The 23,563-nt window shown below is 45.2% G+C and overlaps 1 protein-coding gene across 1 annotated transcript in view; it reads right to left on the bottom strand.

Moving 5' to 3' along the window:
• Positions 1-23,563, bottom strand: part of AGBL1 (AGBL carboxypeptidase 1) — a 631,789-nt gene that overhangs the window by 284,972 nt on the left and 323,254 nt on the right. The window contains exons 19-20 of the mRNA XM_039912196.1: positions 14,320-14,449; positions 1,079-1,210 (exon numbers count right to left, since the gene is read on the bottom strand). Coding sequence (XP_039768130.1) covers positions 1,079-1,210; positions 14,320-14,449 — 262 coding nt within the window. The remainder of the gene's footprint in view (positions 1-1,078; positions 1,211-14,319; positions 14,450-23,563) is intronic.

Below are 23,563 nucleotides of genomic sequence, written 5' to 3'. Positions count from 1 at the left end.
TGATCCAGGGCTGTGGGTTAGTGGAGCGAGAGCGGCAGAGGGAAAGGGCGGCGAGAGAGTCGAGATGAGTATAGAGGGTGGAGTTGAGAGCGGATACCTGATCGTCGAGAGTGGGAAGAGAGGACGGGGCGGCAAGGTGAGGAGAGATGCTATTGGAAAGACGGATGGGATCGAGAGAGCGGGGGTCTCTGTGGGGCAGTAGCGAAGATTTGCAGGGGGAGGGAGTGTGAGAGATGAGGCAGGTGAGAAGGTTATGGTCAGAGAGAGGGATTTCAGAGTTGGTGAGGGAGGAGATAGTGCAGCGGTAGGAGATGACGAGATCGAGGGTGTGACCGAGTCGGTGAGTGGGGGCAGTATGGTGGAGGAGGAGGTCGGCAGAGTCGAGGAGGGATAGCAGGCGGGCGGCAGAGGAGTCGTCGGGTACATCCATATGGATGTTGAAGTCTCCGAGGATCAGAGTGGGCAGAGAGAAGGAGAGAAGGAAGGTGAGAAAGGGGTCAAGGTGGTTGAAGAAGTCGGAGGTGGGACCGGGAGGACGGTAGATGACAGCGACAAGTAACTGGAGGGGGTGGTAGAGGCGAATGATGTGGGCCCTGTGGTGGACCAAGCCATGGCTGCTCTGAAATTGTCGCTCGATGACAGAATGAGAGTGATGAGTGAGGTGGAATTCTCTATGATGTCATTAGGACATGTAAATGTGTGAAGCGTTCCATATTTTTTGATTTATTTGTATTGATGTCTTCCCATCTCTTGACTGTAAGTTCGCTGTGGTCAGGGAATGTCACTGTTTATTGTTGTGTTGTACTTTCTCAAGTGCTTAGTACAGAACTCAGCACACAGTAAGTGCTCAATAAATGCAATTAAATGAATGAATGAATCCGTGTTTCTGGTAGATTTTACACAGCTGCACGCTTGACTGGAGCACCTCTGCAGAGAAGCCACATGACTGAAGCCAGCCTTGATCTTGACTCCATCCCTTCAGGGATCAGATGGGTGCTTTATGTGGCTGGTCTTTTGGGAACACTCAAGGGCACGTGTATGCGTCTGAGGATTACAGGTATCTGTTGTAAACTCTCACCCTGTAGCCAATGTCCTCAGTGATCAGGGTTGAATCCACTGCTCCCCCAGCCTGCCACAGCGTCTCCTTGACACTACAGCCGTAGAGGAACACGTTCTTCTTCTGGGAGTGGCCATGGAAGTCACAGAACACCTGGAAGAAGGAGGGATGGGAACATAGATAAGCAAGAGTGGCTCAGAGCTTCCGGTGATCTTCCCTAATGTTAATAATAATGATAACTGTGATATTTGTTAAGTCCTTCCTGTGTCAACCACTGGATCAGTTACAGTCCCTGCTCCTGACTAGTCTAGTAGTTTAAGGGAGAGGGAAAGCAAGCATTTAATCTCCAATTTACAGTTGAGGAAACAGGCACAGAGAAATTAAAAATCTTGCCCAAGTTCCCTCAGCAGGCAAGGGAAGAACAAGAATTACAACTCAGGTCTACTGATTTCCACCCCAGAGCTTTCACTAGGCAAATTGTACCTTTTTCCCCTTTTTTCAGTTCATTACAAAGAGGGTAGGAGGAGGAGTGGACAAAATATGTCCCAATGGTCAGATAATGCTAATAATAGTAATAATATTTAAGCACTTACTTCATGTCCAGTCCTGTGCTAAACACTGGGGTAGACAGAAGATAATCAAATCAGACACCATTCCTGTCCCACATGGGGCTCACAGTGGAAAGTAGGACAGGTATTGAATCCCAATTTTACAGACGAGGAGACTGAAGCACAGAGAAGTGCCTTGCCTGAGGTCATAGCAGGAAAGTGGCAGAAGCGGGATTGGAAGCCAGGTCTCTCGACTGCCAATCCCGTGCTCTTCCACTGGACCGTGCCACTTTCTAGTCGGAGCAAATCTGGCTGGCCAAGTCATTTGATCCAAATCTTGTGCAGGTTTTTAGTTGATCGCTCAGTCATATTTATTGAGCACTTACCATGTGCAAAGCACTGTACTAAGAGGTTGGAAGAGTACAATACAACAGAGTTAGGAGACACACTGGTCCATTCAGAGCCAACGGCATCCACTCATGATGGCTTTTACCTCAGTCGGCTCCAGCAGCTAATAGAGCTTGTTATTTCCCGGCAAGCTGGTTCACGTAACCAGTTCAGAGTTAGGAAACAGCTGCCTTAGGCAGAAGTGAGCGCAAATCTAGATTTGAGTTAACCTCCTTTTTCACTATCGGTGCTTCACAATCAGACCGCTAGCTGAGATTTGCAAAAATCATCTGCTCTCAGTCTAGAATCATAAATGGGAAGTTCTCGCCTTCCTCTATGGATTGGCTCCTCTCTGGGTGAAATAGAGGAGGTAACAAATGGAGAATTAACTCACAATGCTTTTAGCAACAGATTGCTTTTCCAAGGATGTACCTTAGTTTTCTGGTGATAGGCTCCACATAAATGTCTAATTATAGACCCATTTGCTGACTAAATAAGCCCCTCTGCATTTCGTAGCCTCCAAACATCCGGAAAGAGAGGACAGGAGATAGTGCTGTGTTTGTGCTCAACTGAGAGTCCTACAAATAAGTCTGTTATTTACATGAAACCTGTGTTCCTCTAAATCCTGAGTAAACTAAGGTGCAATTACTGGCTAATTCATCAGGTTATTTCTGCTGTGGATGCTTAATCCTTTTAACGGGAGATTTAAAAGCTGTGCTTTAGCAGATAACTCACCGTTACGGAGAGCTCACTGTTATGGAGAGCTCATGTTCGCGGTAAACCTCAAACAAGACACTCCGCAAAGGACAGAATCCCACTGGTCACACGACCAAACAGCCCCTTGGGAGCAGGCTGAACATGGAATTTTACTTACCAAATCCCCCTAGGAAGAAGGGGCATCCACTGAAGCTTGAAAGTGGTTGGTTCAAAACAAAAGCAGCATGATCTAATGGATAGAGCATGGGCTCTGGGAGTCAGAGGACCTGGGTTCCAATCCCGGCTCTGCCACTTGTCTACTATGTGACCTTGGGCAACTCACTTGACTTTTCTGTGCCTCAGTTTCTTCAACCGGAAAAATGGGGATTCACTACCTTTTCTTCCTATTTAGACTATGAGCCTCATGTGGAATAGGGACTGTGCCCAACCTGATCTATTTGTATCTACCCCAGTGATTAGAAAAGTGTTTGACACACAGAAAGCTCTTAACAAACACCATTTGAAAAAATAAATGAAAAGAAAACACTTCTTCACCCAGCAGATGGGTGGCATATGGAATTCATTCCTAGAGGAAGTCACGCACCCAGAAGGGTCTGCGTGTTTGAAAAGCAGTTTGGATAAATTCACAGACAAGCTATCCTGAACAGGCTACTACTACAGATTGTTAAGGTTGGAGAGAGAAGAGTTTGGGAGGGTGACCCACACACAGTTTCTCCAAGCATCCTGGCCACTCTGTTGGAAGTAGAATCAGGTTCTAGCTGGACCATTGGTCTGACTCAAAATAGCCTTGCTTTTGATTTTAGGTTCTTAGGGATTGCCTCTAGTTACCTCAGTAAGATGAATAATACTATTATTAGTAGTAAATAGCAATAGTAAGTTCCTCTCTAGACTAAGTTCCTTGTGGGCAGGGACCGTGTCTACCCCCTGTTATACTGTATTCTCCCAAAGTATTAGGACAGTGCTCAGCACACAGTAAGCTCTCAATAAATACCACTGATTGGTAGTATTTATTGAGGCCTGACTACATACAAAGCACTGAAGTAAGCATCAGGAAAGAATTACATAAATCAATCAATCAATCAATCAATCATATTTACTGAGCTTCAACTCCTTTCCAGGCATCCCACCATGAAGCAGTGTGGCCTAGTGGAAAAAGCACGGGCCTGGGAGTGAGAGGACCTCGGTTCTAATCCTGGATCCACCACTTCTCTGCTGTGTGACTTTGTCATTTAACTTCTCTATGCCTCATTCTCTCATCGACAAAATGGAGATTCATTACCTGTTATCCCTCCCACTTTAACTGTGAACTCCATGTGGGATTTGATTATTTTGTATCTGTCCCAGTGTTTTACTCATTCCATTCCTAGCTTGGGCAGTAGTTAGCGAGTGGAAAGCAAAATGCTACAAGTCAAATAATAATAATGATAATGTTGGTATTTGTTAAGCACTTACTATGTGCAGAGCACTGTTCTAAGCGCTGGGGTAGACACAGGGGAATCAGGTTGTCCCATGTGGGGCTCACAGTCTTAATCCCCATTTTACAGATGAGGTAACTGGGGCACAGAGTAGTTAAACTTGCCCATAGTCACACAACTCACCTGTGTTGGGCAGCAGTGGAATGGGAGAGAGTAGAGGGTGGAGGCTCAAATTTACTGAGCAGAGAAGGCGGTGTTAAATCACTTCTGTATTTTTACCAAGAAAAGTCTATGGATACACTACCAGAGAGATTGCAAATGGAGGTGGGGCATTCTGGGAGAGATGGAATTGCTATGGGTGGGAAACAACCCCGCCAATTGTTCCAGACTTTTAATTATCTCCTCAGGCCCCCTGTTCCTCTCCGTCTCCCATCCCTCACCCCCAACTATCTGGCCACCTACTTCATTACGAAAATTAACACTATCAGGTCTGAGCACCCCAAAGTTACCCCTCCCCCTTCTCTATCCAACCCTTTCCCATCCTTCCCCGCAGAATCCTCAGAGGAGATCTCCTCTCTCCTCGCAAGTGCCACCCCCTCCACCTGTGCCTCGGTCCCCATTCCCACTCACCTTATAAAAGCTATCACCCCTTCCCTCCTCTGATCCTTAACTTCTATCTTTAACCACTCACTCTCCAATGGCTTCTTCCCCTCTGCCTTCAAACATGCCCATGTCTCCCCCATCCTAAAACACCCCTCTCTCGACCCCTCTTCCCCTTCCAGTTATCACCCTATCACTCTCCTACCCTTCCTTTCCAAACTCCTAGAATGAGTCCAAATCTCTCCTAGACCCCCTCCAAATCCTGCTTCCGTCCCCTCCACTCGACCGAAACTGCCCTCTCAAAGGTCACCCTTGACCTCCTTCTTGCCAAATCCAATGGCTCTGACTCTATCCTAATCCTCCTCGACCTCTCAGCTGCCTTTGACACTGTCGATTATCCCCTTCTCCTCCACACTTTCTCTCACCTTGACTTCACAGACTCTGGCCTCTACTTGTTCTCCTCTTATCTTTCTGGCCGTTCATTCTCGATCTCCTTTGTGGACTCCTCCTCCCCCTCCCATCCACTAACTGTAGGGGTTCTTCAAGGGTCAGTTCTTGGCCCTCTCCTGTTCTCCATCTATACACACTCTCTTGGTGAACTCATTCGCTCTCACGGCTTCAACTATCATCTCTATGCAGATGACACTCAAATCTACATCTCCTCCCCTGTTCTCTCCCCCTCCCTCCAGGCTCGTATCTCCTCCTGCCTCCGGGACATCTCCACCTGGATGTCTGCCCAATGCCTAAAACTCAACATATTTAAAGTCTAAAACTGAGCACCTCCCAAACCGTGTCCTCTGTCTGACTTTCCTGTCACTGTAGACGGCACAGCGATCCGTCCCGTCTCATAGACCCACAACCTTGGTGTCGTCCTTGACTCAGCTCTCTCATTCACCCCACACATCCAATCTGTCACCAACACCTGACAGTCTCACCTTCACAATATTGCCAAGATCCGCCCTTTCCTCTCTCTCCAAACTGCTATCATGCTGGTACAAGCTCTCAGAATATCCCAATTGGATTATTGTGTCAGCCTCCTCGCTGATCTCCCTTCCTCCTATCTCACCTCACTCCAGTCTATTCTTCATTCCGCTGCCCAGACCATCTTCCTACAGAAACGCTCTGGGCATGTCACTCCCCTTCTCAAAAACCTCCAGTGGTTGCTTATCAACCTTCACATGAAACAAAAATACCTCACTCTTGGCCTCAAAGCTCACCATCACCTTGCCCCCTCCTACCTCTCCTCCCTTCTCTCTTTCTACTGTCCACCCCTTACACTCCGCTCCTCTGCCACTCACCTCCTCACGGTCCCCAGTTCGTGCCTATCCCGCTGTCGACCCCTGGCCCACGTCTTACCACTGTCCTGGATTGCCCTTTCTCCTCACATCTGCCAAACTAACTCTCTTCCCCTCTTCAAAGCCCTACTGAGACCTCATCTCCTCCAGGCGGCCTTCCCAGACTGAGGCCCGCCCTCTGCTCTGCCCCCCACACCCTCTGCTCTTCCTCCTTCCCCTCCCCTCAGCAATGTGCTCATTTGTATATATTATGTATTATCCCATTTATTTTGTTAATGAGGTATAACTCTCTTTGATTATACTTATCTTGATGATGATGTCTTGTTTTTGTTTTGTTTTGCTGTCTGTCTCCCCTGTTTAGACTGTGAGCCCGTCATTGGGCAGGGAATGTCTCTCCCTGTTGCCAAATTGTACATTCCAAGTGCTTAGTACAGTGCTCTGCACGAAGTAAGCACTCAATAAATACTATTGAATGAATGAATGAACTGTTCCTCCAAATTTATATCCTGCTCCTTAGTGAACTAACAGTGGCCTCTATCCGCCTGTCCTGACAGGATTCAATCCTCAAGGCTTCCTGCCCTACTTATACAGGACATCAGTTTGAATCCAACCTGCTGATGTCACTATTTATTGTTGAATTGTGCTTCCTTAAGCATTTAGTACAGTGCTCTGCACTTAGAAAGTGCTTAATAAATATAGCTGAATGAATTAGTACTCTGTCCCATCATGCTCTGCGACCTAATGGGGAATGTCCCAAGTTCCTTTAAAGTCTGATGAGCCCCTCTTTAAGTTCAGGCATTCTGTGCTCTTCCATCTTCTCCCTCCCAAGCTCTCAATAAATACCACTGATTGATTGACTAACCTTGCCATACTTCCATCATCTTTTTCCCACCCATTCCCCCTGACAAATACCTCACTTCGGGATTTTGTTTCCCTCCACTTTGCAGGATGTGAGCTGCTGGGTTTCCTGCTCCTGACATGTGTGTGTCATTTCTGTTTCCCAGCCGGGAAACCTCTAAATTATTTATGCTGATGCCACAGTCAGATGGATGCAAGAGGGAGCAGACTGGGAAATAGGATGGAAGTCCAAAAATCAGGAGCTCTTCTAATGAAATAAACCAAGGTTTGCATGAGCCCTGGAGAGTCAACCCTCTGAGATTTCTGAACAAGATTCTGCAGATCTATGCTACCCTAAAATTGGGAATGGAGAAAACATGTCTGGGAGGTAAATAATATTTGTGGCGGGCTCATTTATCCCTTAATGGTCCCATCAGAATGAGAGTATTTACCGGTTTTCTGAATAACGGCTCCATTCTCCTCTTAGTGAGTGTTTAATCTGAGTTATCAAGAGAGCCAATAATGGTTTAAGTTAATTACAGGTAGACTAGGTGGAATGCATTCCTATAAATATCCAAAAGAGGATGTTAATGTGCCTATCTGGTCCCAACACTGCTAAATTTCTCTTAAAATTGAGCCATTATGGGTCAAAGTTCAGCTCAGCTTCAGTGAATCTGTCTTTGCCTTGAACCCAATTTTCATCTCTTCCAGTGGCTAATTGGAGCTGAAACTTGCCATTTGGAGTTCCCCAGACCTTCTGTAACAGTCTCTCTAAACCGGTCAACGTCTCTGGTAGGTCTCATTTTTATTTCTTGGCAATAGGATATACCATAATATATTTCTTTCTGGCCTGTGGTTTTGTATTAAAAGAGCCAGTCTGTCAAATCATCAGATCCTAAGAGGACATTTACCATCTAAATACCGTATAGAATATCCACACATGTGAAATATCTATTTAGAGGACACTTTATAGAATTCCCAAACATATGGAATACCAGTATGCAATTAATTCTTAGACCCATGGAAATCCATACATGTAAAATATTCATACATAGAGAATATTCTAAAACTACCATTGATATGGCCTAGTGGGAAGACCAGGGTCTGGGAGTCAAAGGACCTGGGTTCTAATCCTGGCTCTACCAGTTTGAACTTGAGCAAGTCACTTACCTACTCTGTGCAACAGTTTCCTCAAATGTAAAATGGGGAGTAAATACCTGTCGTTCTTCCTACTTAGACTGTTAGCTCCATGTGGGACAGAGACCATGTCCAACCTGATTAATTTGTATCTACCCCAGTACTTAAAACACTGCTTGACACATAACAAGCACTTAACAAATACTGTAGTAATAACAGTAATAATAACGATAGAGCATGGGTCTGGAAGCCAGAAGGACCTGGGTTCTAATTGCGGCAATACCACTTGTCTGTTGTGTGATCTTGGGTAAATCACTTAACTTCTCTGTGTCTCAGTTACCTCATCTGTAAAATGTGAGCCCCATGTGGTACATGGACTGTGTCCAACCTGATTACTTTCTATCTACTCCAGTGTTTAGAACAGTGCCTGACACATAGTAAGCACTTAACAAATACCCTAAAAAAAGTGTAATTCATAACTACATCAAAGAGCCCCTTTCATGGAAAAGAACAAAAAAACACTAACAACATTAGGCCTGAAGGCTCCAGGATAATTTTCTTTACTTTAGAGGGAAGGCAGGAAATCATATGAGTGGAAAAACCTCATCTGGAGAGGCAAGATGGACCACACTAAGCCTACTGATTGCTGATGGGATTGGATAGGTGCCTCCACTGGGCAACCCAATGTAGAAGACGCTGTCCTCAGTCCTGCCCCTCAGGCTCAGCTCCAGGAGTGGGGCTATGCAGAGCTTTAAAGATGCTAAGGACATTCGCTGAGGGGAGGCAGAGGAAAGAAGAGGTGAGGGGCACAGTGAAGAAAAGGAGAACACTCCTTAGAGTTCCAATTTGGTGATTCCTGGCTAGGAGGTCACATTTGGACAATCAGACAAGATTGTAGCAAGATGGAAAGAAAATCATTTCTTGGGGTTTTCCTTGAGTCCCAACCATTCTCCTGAAACCTTGGGGAGACACAAATTCAACTCTTCTTAGTCCTCAGATAGGAAAATCACCAGCAACTTCCCAGGGCAGTAAGAAGGCCAAGGTAGATGAGCTGTAGCTCAAGTCAAGGAGTTCTCCAAAGAAACAGAATCACTTTGGGGAAGGAGTTGAGGTGGGGAGTTGAGAGCTGGGAGCACTCAGGCATCAAAAATCTTTCTGAACTCAACCCTCTATTACTGATCAATGAAGCAGTGCCAATCAGATGGTGCCTCAGAGCTCTGAGATGATGGCGATCTCAGCCTCGCAGGGCTTCCTGGTCACCTGATTGCTCCAAATTCCCCTGAGCTGGTGATAGCCCAGAGAGTTCAGCTGCAGAACTGGACACACTGGCAAGAAAGAAAGCTGCCAAAGGGCTCATTTCCCCTGCTTAAGCAAGGTGTAGCACATTCCAGCTGAGGACCCAATAGGGATATACCCTTCTTAAAACAGACCCGCTTCCTGCTGCCTGGTTAGGAGTTAGGACTACAACATTTCCAAGAAAAATGTCCAGCCCTTTCAAGCCCCCCTTGCCCAGCTCCCTCCCCATCACCCTTTGGGATTACTATGACATATTTTCAGTAGTACACTCTATGCCCCCTTCTGGTCGCTGATGAAAAATCACCAGACTGATGGGTCCTCTCTTCCCCTCAAACCTCTACCCCCCAAAATCTTCACCCAATTCCTCTTCTTTGTACTCCTGCCTCTTACTTGACCAGACACTACCCTCATTCCTCCCCTCCTTCTCCTTACAAATCAGTCTCTCAATGTCTGCCTCTCATTCCTCAGGCAGAGACCTGAACAGAGGACACCAGGTGTCAAGGAGCCTTTTTATTTTGAAATGATGTTGCCCCCATAATGCTTGGTGACACTGATTTGGGGACACTTTGGAAAGAAAGCACTGACTGTCTACTTTTATGAACCATCTGAAAGAACTGACTGAATAATAATAATAATAATAATGTTGGTATTTGTTAAGCGCTTACTATGTGCAGAGCACTGTTCTAAGCGCTGGGGTAAACACAGGGGAATCAGGTTGTCCCACGTGGGGCTCACAGTCTTCATCCCCATTTTACAGATGAGGGAACTGAGGCGCAGAGAAGTTAAGTGACTTGCCTACAGTCACACAGCTGACAATACAATAGACTGAATGAATACAATAGACTGTTTTTCCCACCTGGCCATTTATAAACTACTACAAAAATAGATCTTCTCTTGTATTCCTGGTACATTTTAAAACCTTGTTCTTGAACCTACCTTCCACTGAGTAGAAAAGAAGAGAGAAAAGCTATCTCTGCCCCTCCTTGCCCACCCTTTCAGAAAAAAGGGAACCTCTGTTCCCAGCAGTGGACTCTTCTCCAAGGGAAAAAGGACAATTCCTTGAGTTTATCTTCATGACACTGAAAGGTAGTACTAATGAAGTCTTACTGGTTGCTAAGCACTCTGCTAGGGGCTGGAATAATAATGTACAAAATGATTTGATCTGGCTTGGTTCCTATCCCACCCAATCTAAGTTGGGAAAGAGAGATACAGGGAACAAAGAGAGTGAAGTTACCAACAACTGCAAGTGACTCATTAAACAAACCTAGATCAAGTGTTGGCTTTCTGTCTCTCTTACCACTGCTAATACTAAAATGGTACTCGTTATGGGCTTACTCTGTGCCGAGCACTGTTCTAAGTATTAAGATAGATACAAGCTAATCAGGTTGGACACAGTCCCTGTCCCACATGGGGCTCACAGTCTTAATCCCCATTTTCCAGATGAGGTCTATGAGGCACAGAGAAGTGAAGTGACTTGCCCAAGGTCACTCATTAGGATTAGAACTCGGGTCCTTATGACCCCCAGGCCCATCGTCTATCCACTAGGCCAAGTTCCTTCTCAGTCTCTTCTGCAGGCTCCTCCTCTGTCTCTCACCACCTAAAACTGTGGGTGTCCCTCAAGGTTCAGTTCTGGGTCCACTTCTATGCTCCATCTACACTCACTCCCTTGGACAACTCATTCACCGCAGACGTCTCTATGACAGTGATTCCCAAATCTCTCTCTCCAGTTCTCTCTCCTTCTCTGCAATCTCACATTTCCTCCTACCTTCAGGAGATCTCTATTTGTCTTCCCACCCAAACCTTCTCTTCCCCTCAACTCTCCCTTCACTGGGTCTGTCCCCCCTTAAGCAGTTTGATACTCATGATACTACTAGCCCCCGCGCACTAAATGTTCCTATTCTTAAGTCTGCTGCTACTGCTTCCCCTATCTGTAATTTAATTTTAAGTCTGTCTACCAACTCTAGACTGTAAGCTCCTTGAGGGCAGGAATCCTGTCTAACAACTCTGCTGGATTGCAATAATAATAAAAATCATAATGATGGTATTTGCTAAGCACTTACTATGTGCCAGACACTGTACTAAGCACTGGTTTGATTACAAGCAAATCACGTTGGACACAGTCCTCGTCCCATGGGGGGGTCACAGTCTCAATCCCCATTTTACAGATGAGGTAACTGAGGCACAGAGAAGTGAAGTGACTCAGCCAAGGTCACACAGCAAATAAGTGGTGGATCTGGGATTAGAACCCCTGACCTTTTAACTCCCAGGTCCTTGCTCTAATAATAAAGTTGGTATTTGTTAAGCGCTTACTATGTGCAGAGCACTGTTCTAAGCACTGGGGTAGATACAGGGTCATCAGGTTGTCCCACGTGAGGCTCACAGTCTTCATCCCCATTTTACAGATGAGGTAACCGAGGCCCAGAAAAGTGAAGTGACTTGCCCACAGTCACACAGCTGCCAAGTGGCAGAGCCAGCATTCGAACCCATAACCTCTGACTCCCATGCCCAGGCTCTTTCCACTGAGCCACGCTGCTTCTCTATCCACTACACCATGCTGCTTCTCACTACACCATGCTACTCCATCATGCACTTTAGCAGAGTTCTCAGCGTACAGTATGATCTCCATAAATACTAAAATGATTGACTGATTAAAGGCAGGAAAACTCCCCAAATGCAATTCCCCTAAGGCCAAATGGAAGCACACATTGTTAAGATTAGGTCCACACAAGCATTCCAGGTGAGGAATTCATCTTCCCAGTTTGCAAAGAGCCAGAAGAGAGGAAATGACCCCAGGAGTTGTCCCCTCCCACCCCGGAAAGAGCCGTCTCCCCCCACCATTGCCCTGCTGGGGTGCAGAGCTGCTTCAGTTGTCATGGGTTCCCTGCTGAATAGAAGAGGGTGGCCTGAATGCTGAACGAATGAATTGCTTATGGCACCATTAGGGGTTTGGCTAAATATATCCAAACAGGTAACTAGGAGGTGATGTAGAGCCCATTAAAGAGCGTGGTTACACTGTGAATAGCATTTAGTACTCAGCTGTTTCTCACCCACCTTTCAGATGGTCCCAGCAGGAGACAAGTCTGTGCTGTCATGTTTATAGCTAATTAATGTTTATTTATATTTTTAAACAAGGCTTTCACCTGTCATGCATAAAAATAAATCTTCTGCTCCTCAATTAGAGATTGTCTGAGCAGAGATTGGAATCCTGGGAATTTGGGTCTATACCAGGGAGGTTGTTAGGTCCAGGCTGCCTCATCTCTCTTGTCTAAAGGATTGTGGTATTGTTAAGTTCTTACTATGTGCCAAGGACTGTACTAAGTGCTGGGATAAATTCAAGAACCTCATGTTAGGCAGTCTGTCCCACATAGAGCTCACAGTCTTAGTGGAATGAGGAACAGATATTGAAACCCCCATTTACAGATGAATTAACTGAGTTTCAGAGAAATTAAGCAACTTGTCCAAGGTCACACAACAGGCAAGTGACAGAGCTGGGATTAAAACCCATGTCCTCTGCGTTCTAATGACACGGATGCGCTTCCTGTTTTGGCTCCCAACCTGGTGTTAACAGTCCCTGCTGTGCAGAGGTTGAGCTTGCCTATGGCCACCCTGCTGACTCTCAAGAGGACTTTCCATATCTCGGAGCCCATGAGGGTCCCGACACCTCAGACGATGTTGGAAACTGATTAGTTACCAATAGCCAAACAGAAGCCCAGAGAGGGAGAGCTCATTTCCCATAGTCACACTGGGTCTAGAGGTGAGAGAATGGAATGGAGACTTGCCCTAATGTCTTGCCTTTGGGATGGCTAATCCTTTTAGATAAGACTATTTACAATCAGCGGTATTTATTGAGATCACTGAACTAAGCATTTGGGAGACCACAGTGTAACAGGCTAGGTATATATGATCCTTGGCCACAAAGAACTAACAGACTAGGGTGGGAGACGGACATTAAAATACAACGTACTCATTCAATCTGTCACCACATCTTGTTGGTTTTCCCTTCATAAAATGGCTAAAATCTGCCCTTTACTCTCCATTCAAACCACTACTATATTAAACCCAAGTACTTAACATATCCCTCCTTGACCACCGCATCTGTCTCCTTGCTGACTTCCCTGCCTCCCATCTCTCCCCACTCTAGTCCTTACTTAACTTTGCTGGCCAGATCATGTTTCTACAAAAGCATTTGGTCCAGGTGTTCCCACACCTCAAGAACTTCCAGTGGTTGCCCATCTACCTCTGCATCAAACAGAAACTCTTTACTATTGGCAATAAAGCACTCAAACAGCTTACCCTTCTTAGCTTTCCTCACTGATCTCCTACTACAGCCCAGCCCGTACACTTCGCTCCTTTAGCTCCATGTTGCTCACTGTGCCCTGATCTCATCTTACCATTGACCACTTTCCCATATTCTCCATCTGCATATAATAAGCACTTAATAAATACTATTACTACTGTTACTACTACTACTGTAGAAGCAATGTGGTTTAGTGTAGAGAGCATGGGCCTGGGAGTCAGAAGGACTTGGGTTCTAATCCTAACTGCCACATGTCTGTTGTGTGACTTTGGGCAAGTCACATCATTTCTCTGGGCTTTGGATACCTCATCTGAAAAATGGGGATTAAGACTGGGAGCCCCATGTGGGACAGGGAGTGAGTCCAACCTGATTAACTTGTACCTACCCCAGCGCTTAAAACAGCACCTGGCACATAATAAGCGCTTAACAAGTACCAAGATTATTTTTATTGTTATTAATAATTACTATTACTGCTATTACTCATACAATTATTACTATACTATTATGAATACTTCTACTACAACTATTAATATTACGGCTCCAACTATTACTACCATTATTATTACTACTACTATCATGACAACTTGACTAGCATCTTTCATGGACTAGCCTTTCAGTAAATGCGAATGATTGACTGACTGACCGGCCCATCCTTTCCTCCATTTCCTGTAGCATTTGTCTCCCCTCTTGAAAAGGTTATGGGGTGAGACAAAGGTCAGAGAGGGAAGTTTACCAGCGGAGCTCTTCCGATGCTGTTGAGGTAGTAGAGAAAGCCCTTAGCATGATAGATGATTGGCTGGTGTTGGAGAGTGGGTGACAGCCATTGTCTGTTCAGATCTTCTCCACGCAGGGAACATCTGTGACTGAAGAAATCAAAGAAAGGAAGAAGAAACAAGTTGTGAGCCAATAAAATATCAGCCACTCCCCAACGCAAACAGCTCCTATCCTCTGACTTATACCTGGAAAAGGAAAGAAGGGTCAGAGTCGAAGACCGATGGAAAGAGCCCCGGACGGAAAATCAGGAGCCCTGGGTTCTAGCCTCAGTTCCTGCCACGGGCTCACTGGGTGACCTTGGGCAAATCACTTAATCAACCTGGGCCTCAGTTTCCTAATCTGTGAAATGTGGATGAGCTAGAGTGTGATCCTCGTGTAGGACAGGAGCTGTGTACAATCTGATGATCATGTATCTACCCCAGCATTTTGCATGTAGTGTGAGCTCAATGAAAGCCATAATTATGCCTGCTACTAATCATGATTAGGTCTACAGAACAGCAAATCTCTTCATCAACTCTCCCAAAGCAATTCCAGCTGCTCCCAGCATGGAGGGAAACCTGTCACTATAGTAAGTAGTCAGATAGATGCAAAGCACATCTGGTTCCATGATAGGGGAGGAGGAATAGGAATTTTGAAGGGAACATAACAATCCATCGATCAATCACTCCTATTCAAAAGTGTTTACTGTGCACAGAGCATTGTACTAAGCACTTGGGAGAGTACAATAGAGTATATAGACACAATCTCTGCTGACTAGGAACCTACCCCAGGGTGGGGGGAACAAACATTAAAATAAATTACTGATGGATATGTACATAATTGCTGTAGAGATGGGGTGAATATCAAAGTGCTCGAGAGAAACAGACCCAAGTTATGCAAAAAGGAGAGTTAATAAGGGAGGTGAGGGTTTAAGCAGGCAACGCCTCACGGAGAAGATATGATTTGCTCTGGGCTTGGAATATAGGAAGAGAGGTTGTCTGTTAGATATGAATGGGGAGGGAGTTATAGGCAGAGGGAGGATAAAGGACTGGGTTTGGGAAAGATGAGATCAAGGTACAGAGTGAAGGTTAGGGTTAGGGGAGTGAAGTGTGAAGGTTGGGTTGTAGTAGAAGATCAGGGAGGTAAGGTCGGAAGGGGAGTGCAGATTAAATGCCACAAAGCCTAGGATAAGAAGTTTCTGTTTGATGCAGAAATGGATGGGTAACCACTGGAGAGGTTTTTTGAGGAATGCAGAGATGTGGGCTGAGCTTTTTTCTGGAAAAATGGCCTGAGCACCAGAGTGAAATATGGACTGGAGTGGGGAGAGAGAGGAAGCAGGAAGGTCAGCAAGGAGACTGATGCAGTAGTCAAGGTGGGATATCATAAGTGCTTGGATCTGTGTGGTAGAAGTTTGGATGTAGAGGAAGGGATGGATTCGAGAGATACTGCAAAAGTAGAACTGGTAGAATTAGGTGACAGACTGAATATGTGGATTGATTTAGAGATGAGCTGAGGGAAATGCCAAAGTTATGGGCTTTCGAGACAAGGTGGGGATAGTGATTTTGTCTATAGTTACGGGAAAGTCTGGAGAGGAACTGCTCAGCCATATTCCCCCTTAGGATTCTGGGGGATTCTGGGTCTCACTCCCCACATTGAGAAGCAGTGTGGCTCAGTGGAAAGAGCACGGGCTTTGGAGTCAGAGATCATGGGTTCGAATCCCGGATCTGCCACTTGTCAGCTGTGTGACTTTGGGCAAGTCACTTAACTTCTCTGTGCCTCAGTTACCTCATCTGTAAAATGGGGATTAAGACTGTGAGCCCCACGTGGGACAACCTGATTCTCTTGTGTATACCCCAGCGCTTAGAACAGTGCTCTGCACATAGTAAGCGCTTAAAAATACCAACATTATTATTCTCTTGGAAGTCCATTTGAAACAAGGCATTGTGAAGTGAGGTAAAGGATTTTGGCAGATCGATTAATTGAGCACTCACTGTGCAGAACACACTGTCCTAAGATTCTGGGAGTGTACAATCCCAGAGTTGGTAGACATGATCTCTGCCGCAGATGAACTTGCCTTACAGTGTATTCAGGTTGGCTCGTAAAGATCAGGAAGAGTTTTCTCCATAAGTCTTTTCCGTGCAATCAGCTCTAGCACTTGTAACTCAGTCAGTGATACTTAATGAGTGCTTACGGGGTGCAGAGCACTGAACTAAGCACTTAGGTGAGTACAATACAACAATAAACAGACACATTCCCTGCCCACAATGAGCTAGTGCTTGTCTGATACTGAACCCAAACGAGGACTCATTGACCTGATGTGGCGGCCCTGAGAAGCTGGAGTAAGCTTGGGTTTCAGGCTTTGAACCCCTAAATCTGAACCCTGCACCCAATTCATACTCATTATTTAAAACCCCTTCTGCACACCCACTAAAATACACTCAGTTCTATTCATCAACCATTCCCTTTGCTGTCATAGGGGAGCAGCATGGCAGAAAATTAGTATAAATCAGAATTTAGGTATGTAAGTGGAAGAGTCTTCAAGTTGTAACATCTATTTTTTTTCTTCTTTAAATTTAGGCAGTAGAGGGAAGAAAGATGAGTCTTCACTCTCTACAGCTTCTCTCATCTTTGTGTTCCTAAGCCCATCTTTAAATATTAGCTTCCCACTGCTTGTCAGTTCCTCTCCGAACTTCAGTGGAAGCTGAAAAGCTTTAGTTCAATCATTTATTCTGTTTTTCACCATTAAAATATTTCGAATTGAGCATTGGTAGAATCTGTGACTCTTCGTCCCTTCAATTCTTTTTTTTGTTTGTTTCCCCTCTCTCTCTCTTCTTCCTTCACACTCTTAAATGGTGATGACATCCTGATAGGGCTTTGTCTGTTCAGCTCAGCAGCCAAGGGTGAGAGGAAAATATTAAGCAGATCTTTAATACTGATAGCAAATAAAGGGAGCAGGAAGCCAAGGTGAGCTTTGTGTGTGTTTGTCAAGATTAAATGAATTTCTTTCCTCAACTCAAAGGTGCTCGCTGTCTTGAATCTTGGAGTCACTTGATTTTCTTGAAATACTGTGGGAGTCTCTCCTCCTTGCTATCGGTCTTGGTCCCCAACATTGCTGGGACTTCCTGCACTGAAGAAAGTGATAAACGTGGCTTTTGTCCTTTAAAGCACTTTCATTTGCAAAAATGAAATGAGGGAATAGCAGTTGGGTGGCAACCTCTGAATGCATTTTTTCCCCTCTGCTTTGAGCAGACAGCCTCAAAACCATTGCCCATGGAGACGAGTCTATCTGATTAACAAGGCAGTCATTAGCCAAATCCTAGTGCTTTTGATTATAAAATGTTCTATGGTTTTATGGGCCTGCACACCTGACTTTAACAGCCCCCCTCCCAATCTGCATGGACTCTATGGGAATACAGAATACCAGAGAGTGAATCCCTTGGCTTGGGATACATTCAGCTAAATGGAAGGAGACTCATTGGCTCCTCCTCCTCCTCCCATCCCCTAAATGTAGGGGTTCCCCAAGGGTCAGATCTTGGTACCCTTCTCTTCTCCATCTAGACTCACTTCCTTGGTGAACTCATTCGCTCCCATGGCTTCAACTATCATCTCTACACGGATGATTGCTAAATCTACATCTCCTCCCCTGTTCTCTCTCCCTCATCCAGGCTCGCATCTCTTCCTGCCTTCAGGACATCTCCACCTGGATGTCCTCCTGCCACCTAAAGTTGAACATGTCCAAGACTGAGTTCCTTATCTTCTCCCTGTCCTCTCCTTGACTTTCCCATCACTGTGGATGGCACTTCCATCTTTCCCGTCTCACAAGCCCACAACATTGGTGTCAATCCTTGACTCTGTTCTCTCATTTACCCCACATATCCAATCAGTCACCAAAACCTGACGGTCTCACCTTCATAACATTGCCAAGATCCACCTTTTCCTCTGCATCCAAACCGCTGCCACGTTAGTATAGTCACTCATCCTAACACGACTGGATTACTGCATCAGCATTCTTTCTGATCTCCCAAACTCCTGTCTCTCCCCACTTCAGTCTATACTTCACTCTACTGCCTGGATTATCTTACTACAGAAGCATTCTGGGCATTTCAACCCCCTCCTCAAAAATCTCCAGTGGTTGCCTATCAACTTCCTTATCAAGCAAAAACTCCTCGCTATTGGCTTCAAAGCTCTCCATCACCTTGCCCCTTCTACCTCTCCTCCCTTTCTCCTTCTACATCCCAGCCCACACACTCCCCTCCTCTGATGCTAACCTTTTTACTGTGTCTCGTTCTCGCCCATCTGACTGTCGATCCTTGCCCCTTGTCCTGCTTCTGGCCTGGACTGCCCTCGCTCCTCAAATCTGCCAAACTAGCACCCTTCCCCTCTTCAAAGCTCTACTGAAAGCTCACCTCCTCCCGGAGACCTTCCCGGCCTAAGCCCCCTTTTTCCTCTGCTCTGCCTCCCCTCCCCATCACCCCCACTCGCTCCCTCTGCTCTACCTGCCTCCCCGCTCCACAGTACTTGTATGTATATATGCACATATTTATAATTCTATTTATTTTATTAATGATGGGTATATAAAATTCTATTTATTTATATCGACGCCACTGATACCTGTTTACTTGTTTTGAGGTCTGTCAACCCCTTCTAGACTGTAAGGCCTTTTTAGGAGGAGACTGTCTCTATTAGTTGCAGAATTGTACTTTCCAAATGCTTAGTACAGTGCTCTGCACACAGTAAGCGCTCAATAAATATGATTGAATGAATGAATGAATGAATGATCTTCCATCACTATGTTCATCTCCTTCCATCCTCTCTAAAGTCCTCCAACAAGTCGATTATGGGCATGCCCTGGGTGTGTATGTGTTTTTTGTGCGTGCATCTTCCATAGCAGACACCCCACACAACTCTGAGCACTGTTAGAAGGCAAGCATTGGACTGATAGGATGAACACGGTACCAAGATGAGTTACTAGGCACAAAACAAGAAATGCATCATCGATCCTTGCACATCATTATTACCCTATACATGGGAGGCTTTTGGAAGACTACGTTGTAACAAATAGAATGAACTAAGGGCCATGGGAGCATACCCAGGAAATGATGGGGTGCCAAATCCCACCGCTATCTAAGACTACACAGGCTGGATACAAACGAAAGACTTTAAATCAGTAAGCCTGATAGATGGTTTGCCCTCATCACAGACAAGGAGGAAATCATAAAGGGGTGGCAACATTTCAATCATCTCCCTAATGCACTAGGGATGAAGACTTCAGAAGACTAGTTGGCCTGCCAAGTGGGAAAGCATGCTCTTCACTCCAACACCTAATGAAGTCACTGCTGCAGTTACAGCCAGGTGGAGTGGCAATTCTCCTGAATCCGATGATATATCGGCTGCCCAAATCTCAAAACAGCGAGGCATGTTCTGCTTGGAGAAGTTGTGTGACCTAGAGGGAAGAACACTGCCCTGGGCATCAGAGAACCTGGGTTCTAATCCCGGCTCACCCCCTTGCCTGCTGAATGATCTTGGACAAGTCCCTACACTTCTCTGTGGCTCAGTTTCCTCATTTGTGAAATGGAGATCCAATGCCTCTTCTCCCTCCCACTTAGATTGTGAGTCCTGTGTGGAACAGGGACTGTGTCTGGCCTGATTTCCTTATATCTACTTCAGTGTTTTGCATATAGTAAATGCTTCATAAAATACACAGTTATTATACGTGCACAGGCTCATCCTCGACAGTAATCCAATAATCCAGCGTTCTCAAAGATCACAGCATGGTTTCAGGCCACCAGGGGCACAGTGAACCTAATATTTATTGGGTGATGGTGTTAGATTCAGAAGCATGGAGAAAAACAAGACTCTCCGCATCGTGTTCATAGCTCTTACATGTGCTTCATTAGCAGGCCTGAACTCTGGAAACTACTATGTAAATTTGGATGCTTGAGCAACTCATCAAGACACTAAGAAGTTCTTCAGGGCAGAAGACACACATATGACTGTACCATGGACAGCTTTCAGAATCATGAAGGACTTAAAATCACCTTGCAGACATTTAAATTAAGTACCACTCTGCAACCTTGGAAGCCCTACACATAATCCTATGCAGAATCAAGTCTCCATCGGCAATAGAGTTGAATGAATTTATGGCATTTTACTACTTACTTAAACAAATTAAGCAAAGGAAACAGCATGCCTTAGTGGAGAGAGAATGGGCCTGGGCATCAGAGGACCTGCACTAATCCCAGCTCTGCCACTTGCCTCCTGTGTGATCTTGGGCAAGTCACTTCACTTCTCTTGAGCCTATTTCCTCACCTGTAAAATGGAGATTCAATCTCTGTTCTCTCTCCTATGTAGACCATGAGACAGGGACCCTCTCTGACCTGATTAACTTGTACCTACCCCACTGTTTAGAACAGTGCTTGATACATAGTAAGCACTTAGCAAATACCATAATCATTATTAATTATGAACATGCACAACTTATCCTCTGGGAGACTGACAGAATGTACCACCAATTTTCCTTAGGCTGCTCCCACAGCATCACCTACATATCACACCTAAAATCCAGTAGTAGGACAGGATTGCAAACCACGGGGCCCTGGAATTCTAGATGGTAAGTTTGCTGTGGGAAGGGAATGTGTCTGTTCATTGTTGTACTGTACTCTCCCAAGTGCTTAGTTCAGTGCTATGTACACAGTAAGTGCTCAATGAATACGACTGGCTGACTGGAATGCAGTCGATCCATTTTGCAGAAGAGTTTGTTGCACTTCGTTCAGCTTCCTTAGGTGGAGCACATGTTGGGAATGGACACCAGCTGGATTCCTAACCAATCCTTGTTCTCTCCCCAGCACTTAATAATAATAATGATGATGACATTTGTTATGCGCTTACTATGTGCCAAGCACTGTTCTAAACGCTGGGGTAGATACAAGGTAATCAGATTGTCCCACGTGAGGCTCATAGTCTCAATCCCCATTTTACAGATGAGGTAACTGAGGCACAGAGAAGTTTAGTGACCTGTCCAAGATCACACAGCAGACAAGTGGCAGAACCTGGATTAGAAGCCACGACTTCTGATTCCCAAGCCTGTGCTCTTCATTCATTCAATCGTACTTATTGAGCGCTTACTATGTGCAGAGCACTGTACTCAGTGGCCTTGCTGCTCTTGTCTGTCTCCCCCTCTAGAATGTAAGCTTGGAGTGCATAAAGAACATGTCTGTTAACTCTTTTGTACTGTACTCTCCCAAGTGCTTAGAAAATAGTAAGTGCTCAATAAATACCACTGATTCTTTATAATTATTACTACTACTAATAATAATGATAATCAGCACTTTCTATTTGTCGAACATGATACTAAACCCTGGGGTAGATACAAGTTAATTGGGTTGGACCTTGTCCGGGTCCCATATGGGGCTCACTGTGTAAATTGGAGGGAGAACAAGTATCTTATCTCCATTTTATACATGAGGGAACAGAGGCACAGGGATGTGAAGTGACTTGTTCAGAATCACATAGCAGGCAAAGAGTCAGAAGGACCTAAATTCTAATCCCTCCTCCACTACTTGTCTGCTGTGTGACCTAGGGCAAGTGACTTCACTTCTCTGTGCCTCAGTTACTTCATCTGTACAGATGAATGTACAGATGGATACATTTTACCATCTGCAAAATGGTGATTAAGACAGAGCCCCATGTAGGACAGAGACTGTGTCCAACCTAATTTGCTTGTATTTACCTGAGGGCTTAGTACAATGCCTGGCATACAGTAAGCATTTAACAAATATCACTATTATTATTATTATTATTGTTATTTTGAGCAGGGACTGTGTCCATTCTGATTATCTTGTATCTACCACTAGCACTTAGTAAGCACTTAAAGAATAACATTTTTTTTAAAAAGTGGCAGATCAAGAACAGAAACCCAGCCCCCTTGACTTCCAGAATCAGGTCCTTTCCACTAGACGATACTCTACATGCTACACCCCTTGTGGCAAGGAGTAGACTTTAGTAGGCTGTTAAGCAAGCATTGCTATTCTCTCCAGCACTGACAGATGCCAATAAAATCAGGGCTGTCACCTTCAAATTCCAGGGGCAGCATGAATAGGCATAATATATGTATAAAAATCCTCCAGCTCAATAGGTGAAGGGCATCATTCATTCACTGATTCATTCAATAGTATTTATTGAGTGCTTACTATGTGCAGAGCACTGAACTAAGTGCTTGGAAGGTACAATTCTGAAACAGATAGAGACAATCCCTGCACAGTGACGGGCTCACAGTCTAAATGGGGAAGACAGACAGAAAAGCAAAACAGAACAAAACAAAACAACATCATCAAGATAAATAGAATCATGGAGATATACACCTCATTAACAAAATAAATAGGGTAAGAATATATACAAATAAGCACAGTGATGAGGGGAGGGGAAGGGGGACGAGCAGAGGGTGGGAGAGGGGGGAGTGGGAGGGGAGGAGGAGCAGAGGGAAAGAGGAGGTTCAGTCTGGGATGGCCTCCTGGAGGAGGTGAGCTCTTGGTAGGGCTTTGAAGAGAGGAAGAGAGTTAATTTGGTGGATGTGAGAAGGAAGGGCATTCCAGGACATCGGTAGGATGTGGGCCAGGGGTTGACGGCAGGACAGGCGCGAATGTGGGACCGTGAGGAGATGAGTGGCAGAGAAGCGGAGTGCAAGGTATGGGCAGTAGAAAGAGAGAAGGGAGGAGAGGTAGGAGGGGGCAAGGTGATGGAGAGCTTCGAAGACAAGAGTGAGGAGTTTTTGTTTCATACGAAGGTTGATACACAACCATTGGAGGTTTTTGAGGAGGGGAGTGGCATGCCCAGAGCGTTTCTGAAGGAAGATGATCTGGGCAGCGGAATGAAGAATAAACTGGAATGGGGAGAAACAGGAGGAAGGGAGGTCAGAGAGGAGGCTAACACAATAATCCAGTAGGGATATTATAAGAGCTTGTATCAGCACAGTAATGTCTTTGAGAAGCAGGTGCCTGTGCTGAAGAGGTTGCTTTCCTAGAGCAAAAGCCTCCTAACACTGTGTCCAGGCTGATGGCTGTATATCTACTCCAGCACTTAGTACATTTCTGGGCACATAGTAAGCACTTAACAGGTACCATAATTATTAATAACACTAGGACATAAAGCGGTAGAGTCCAAAGCTGATGCCAGCCCAGCATGAACCAAATCCATGAGTATAACAAGAACTTCCCCTTACTTGTATA

This window comes from Ornithorhynchus anatinus, chromosome 5 (assembly GCF_004115215.2).
Source record: "Ornithorhynchus anatinus isolate Pmale09 chromosome 5, mOrnAna1.pri.v4, whole genome shotgun sequence".
In the NCBI taxonomy this organism is placed as follows: Eukaryota; Metazoa; Chordata; class Mammalia; order Monotremata; family Ornithorhynchidae; genus Ornithorhynchus; species Ornithorhynchus anatinus.
This window is presented reverse-complemented; position numbering and strand designations above follow the sequence as displayed.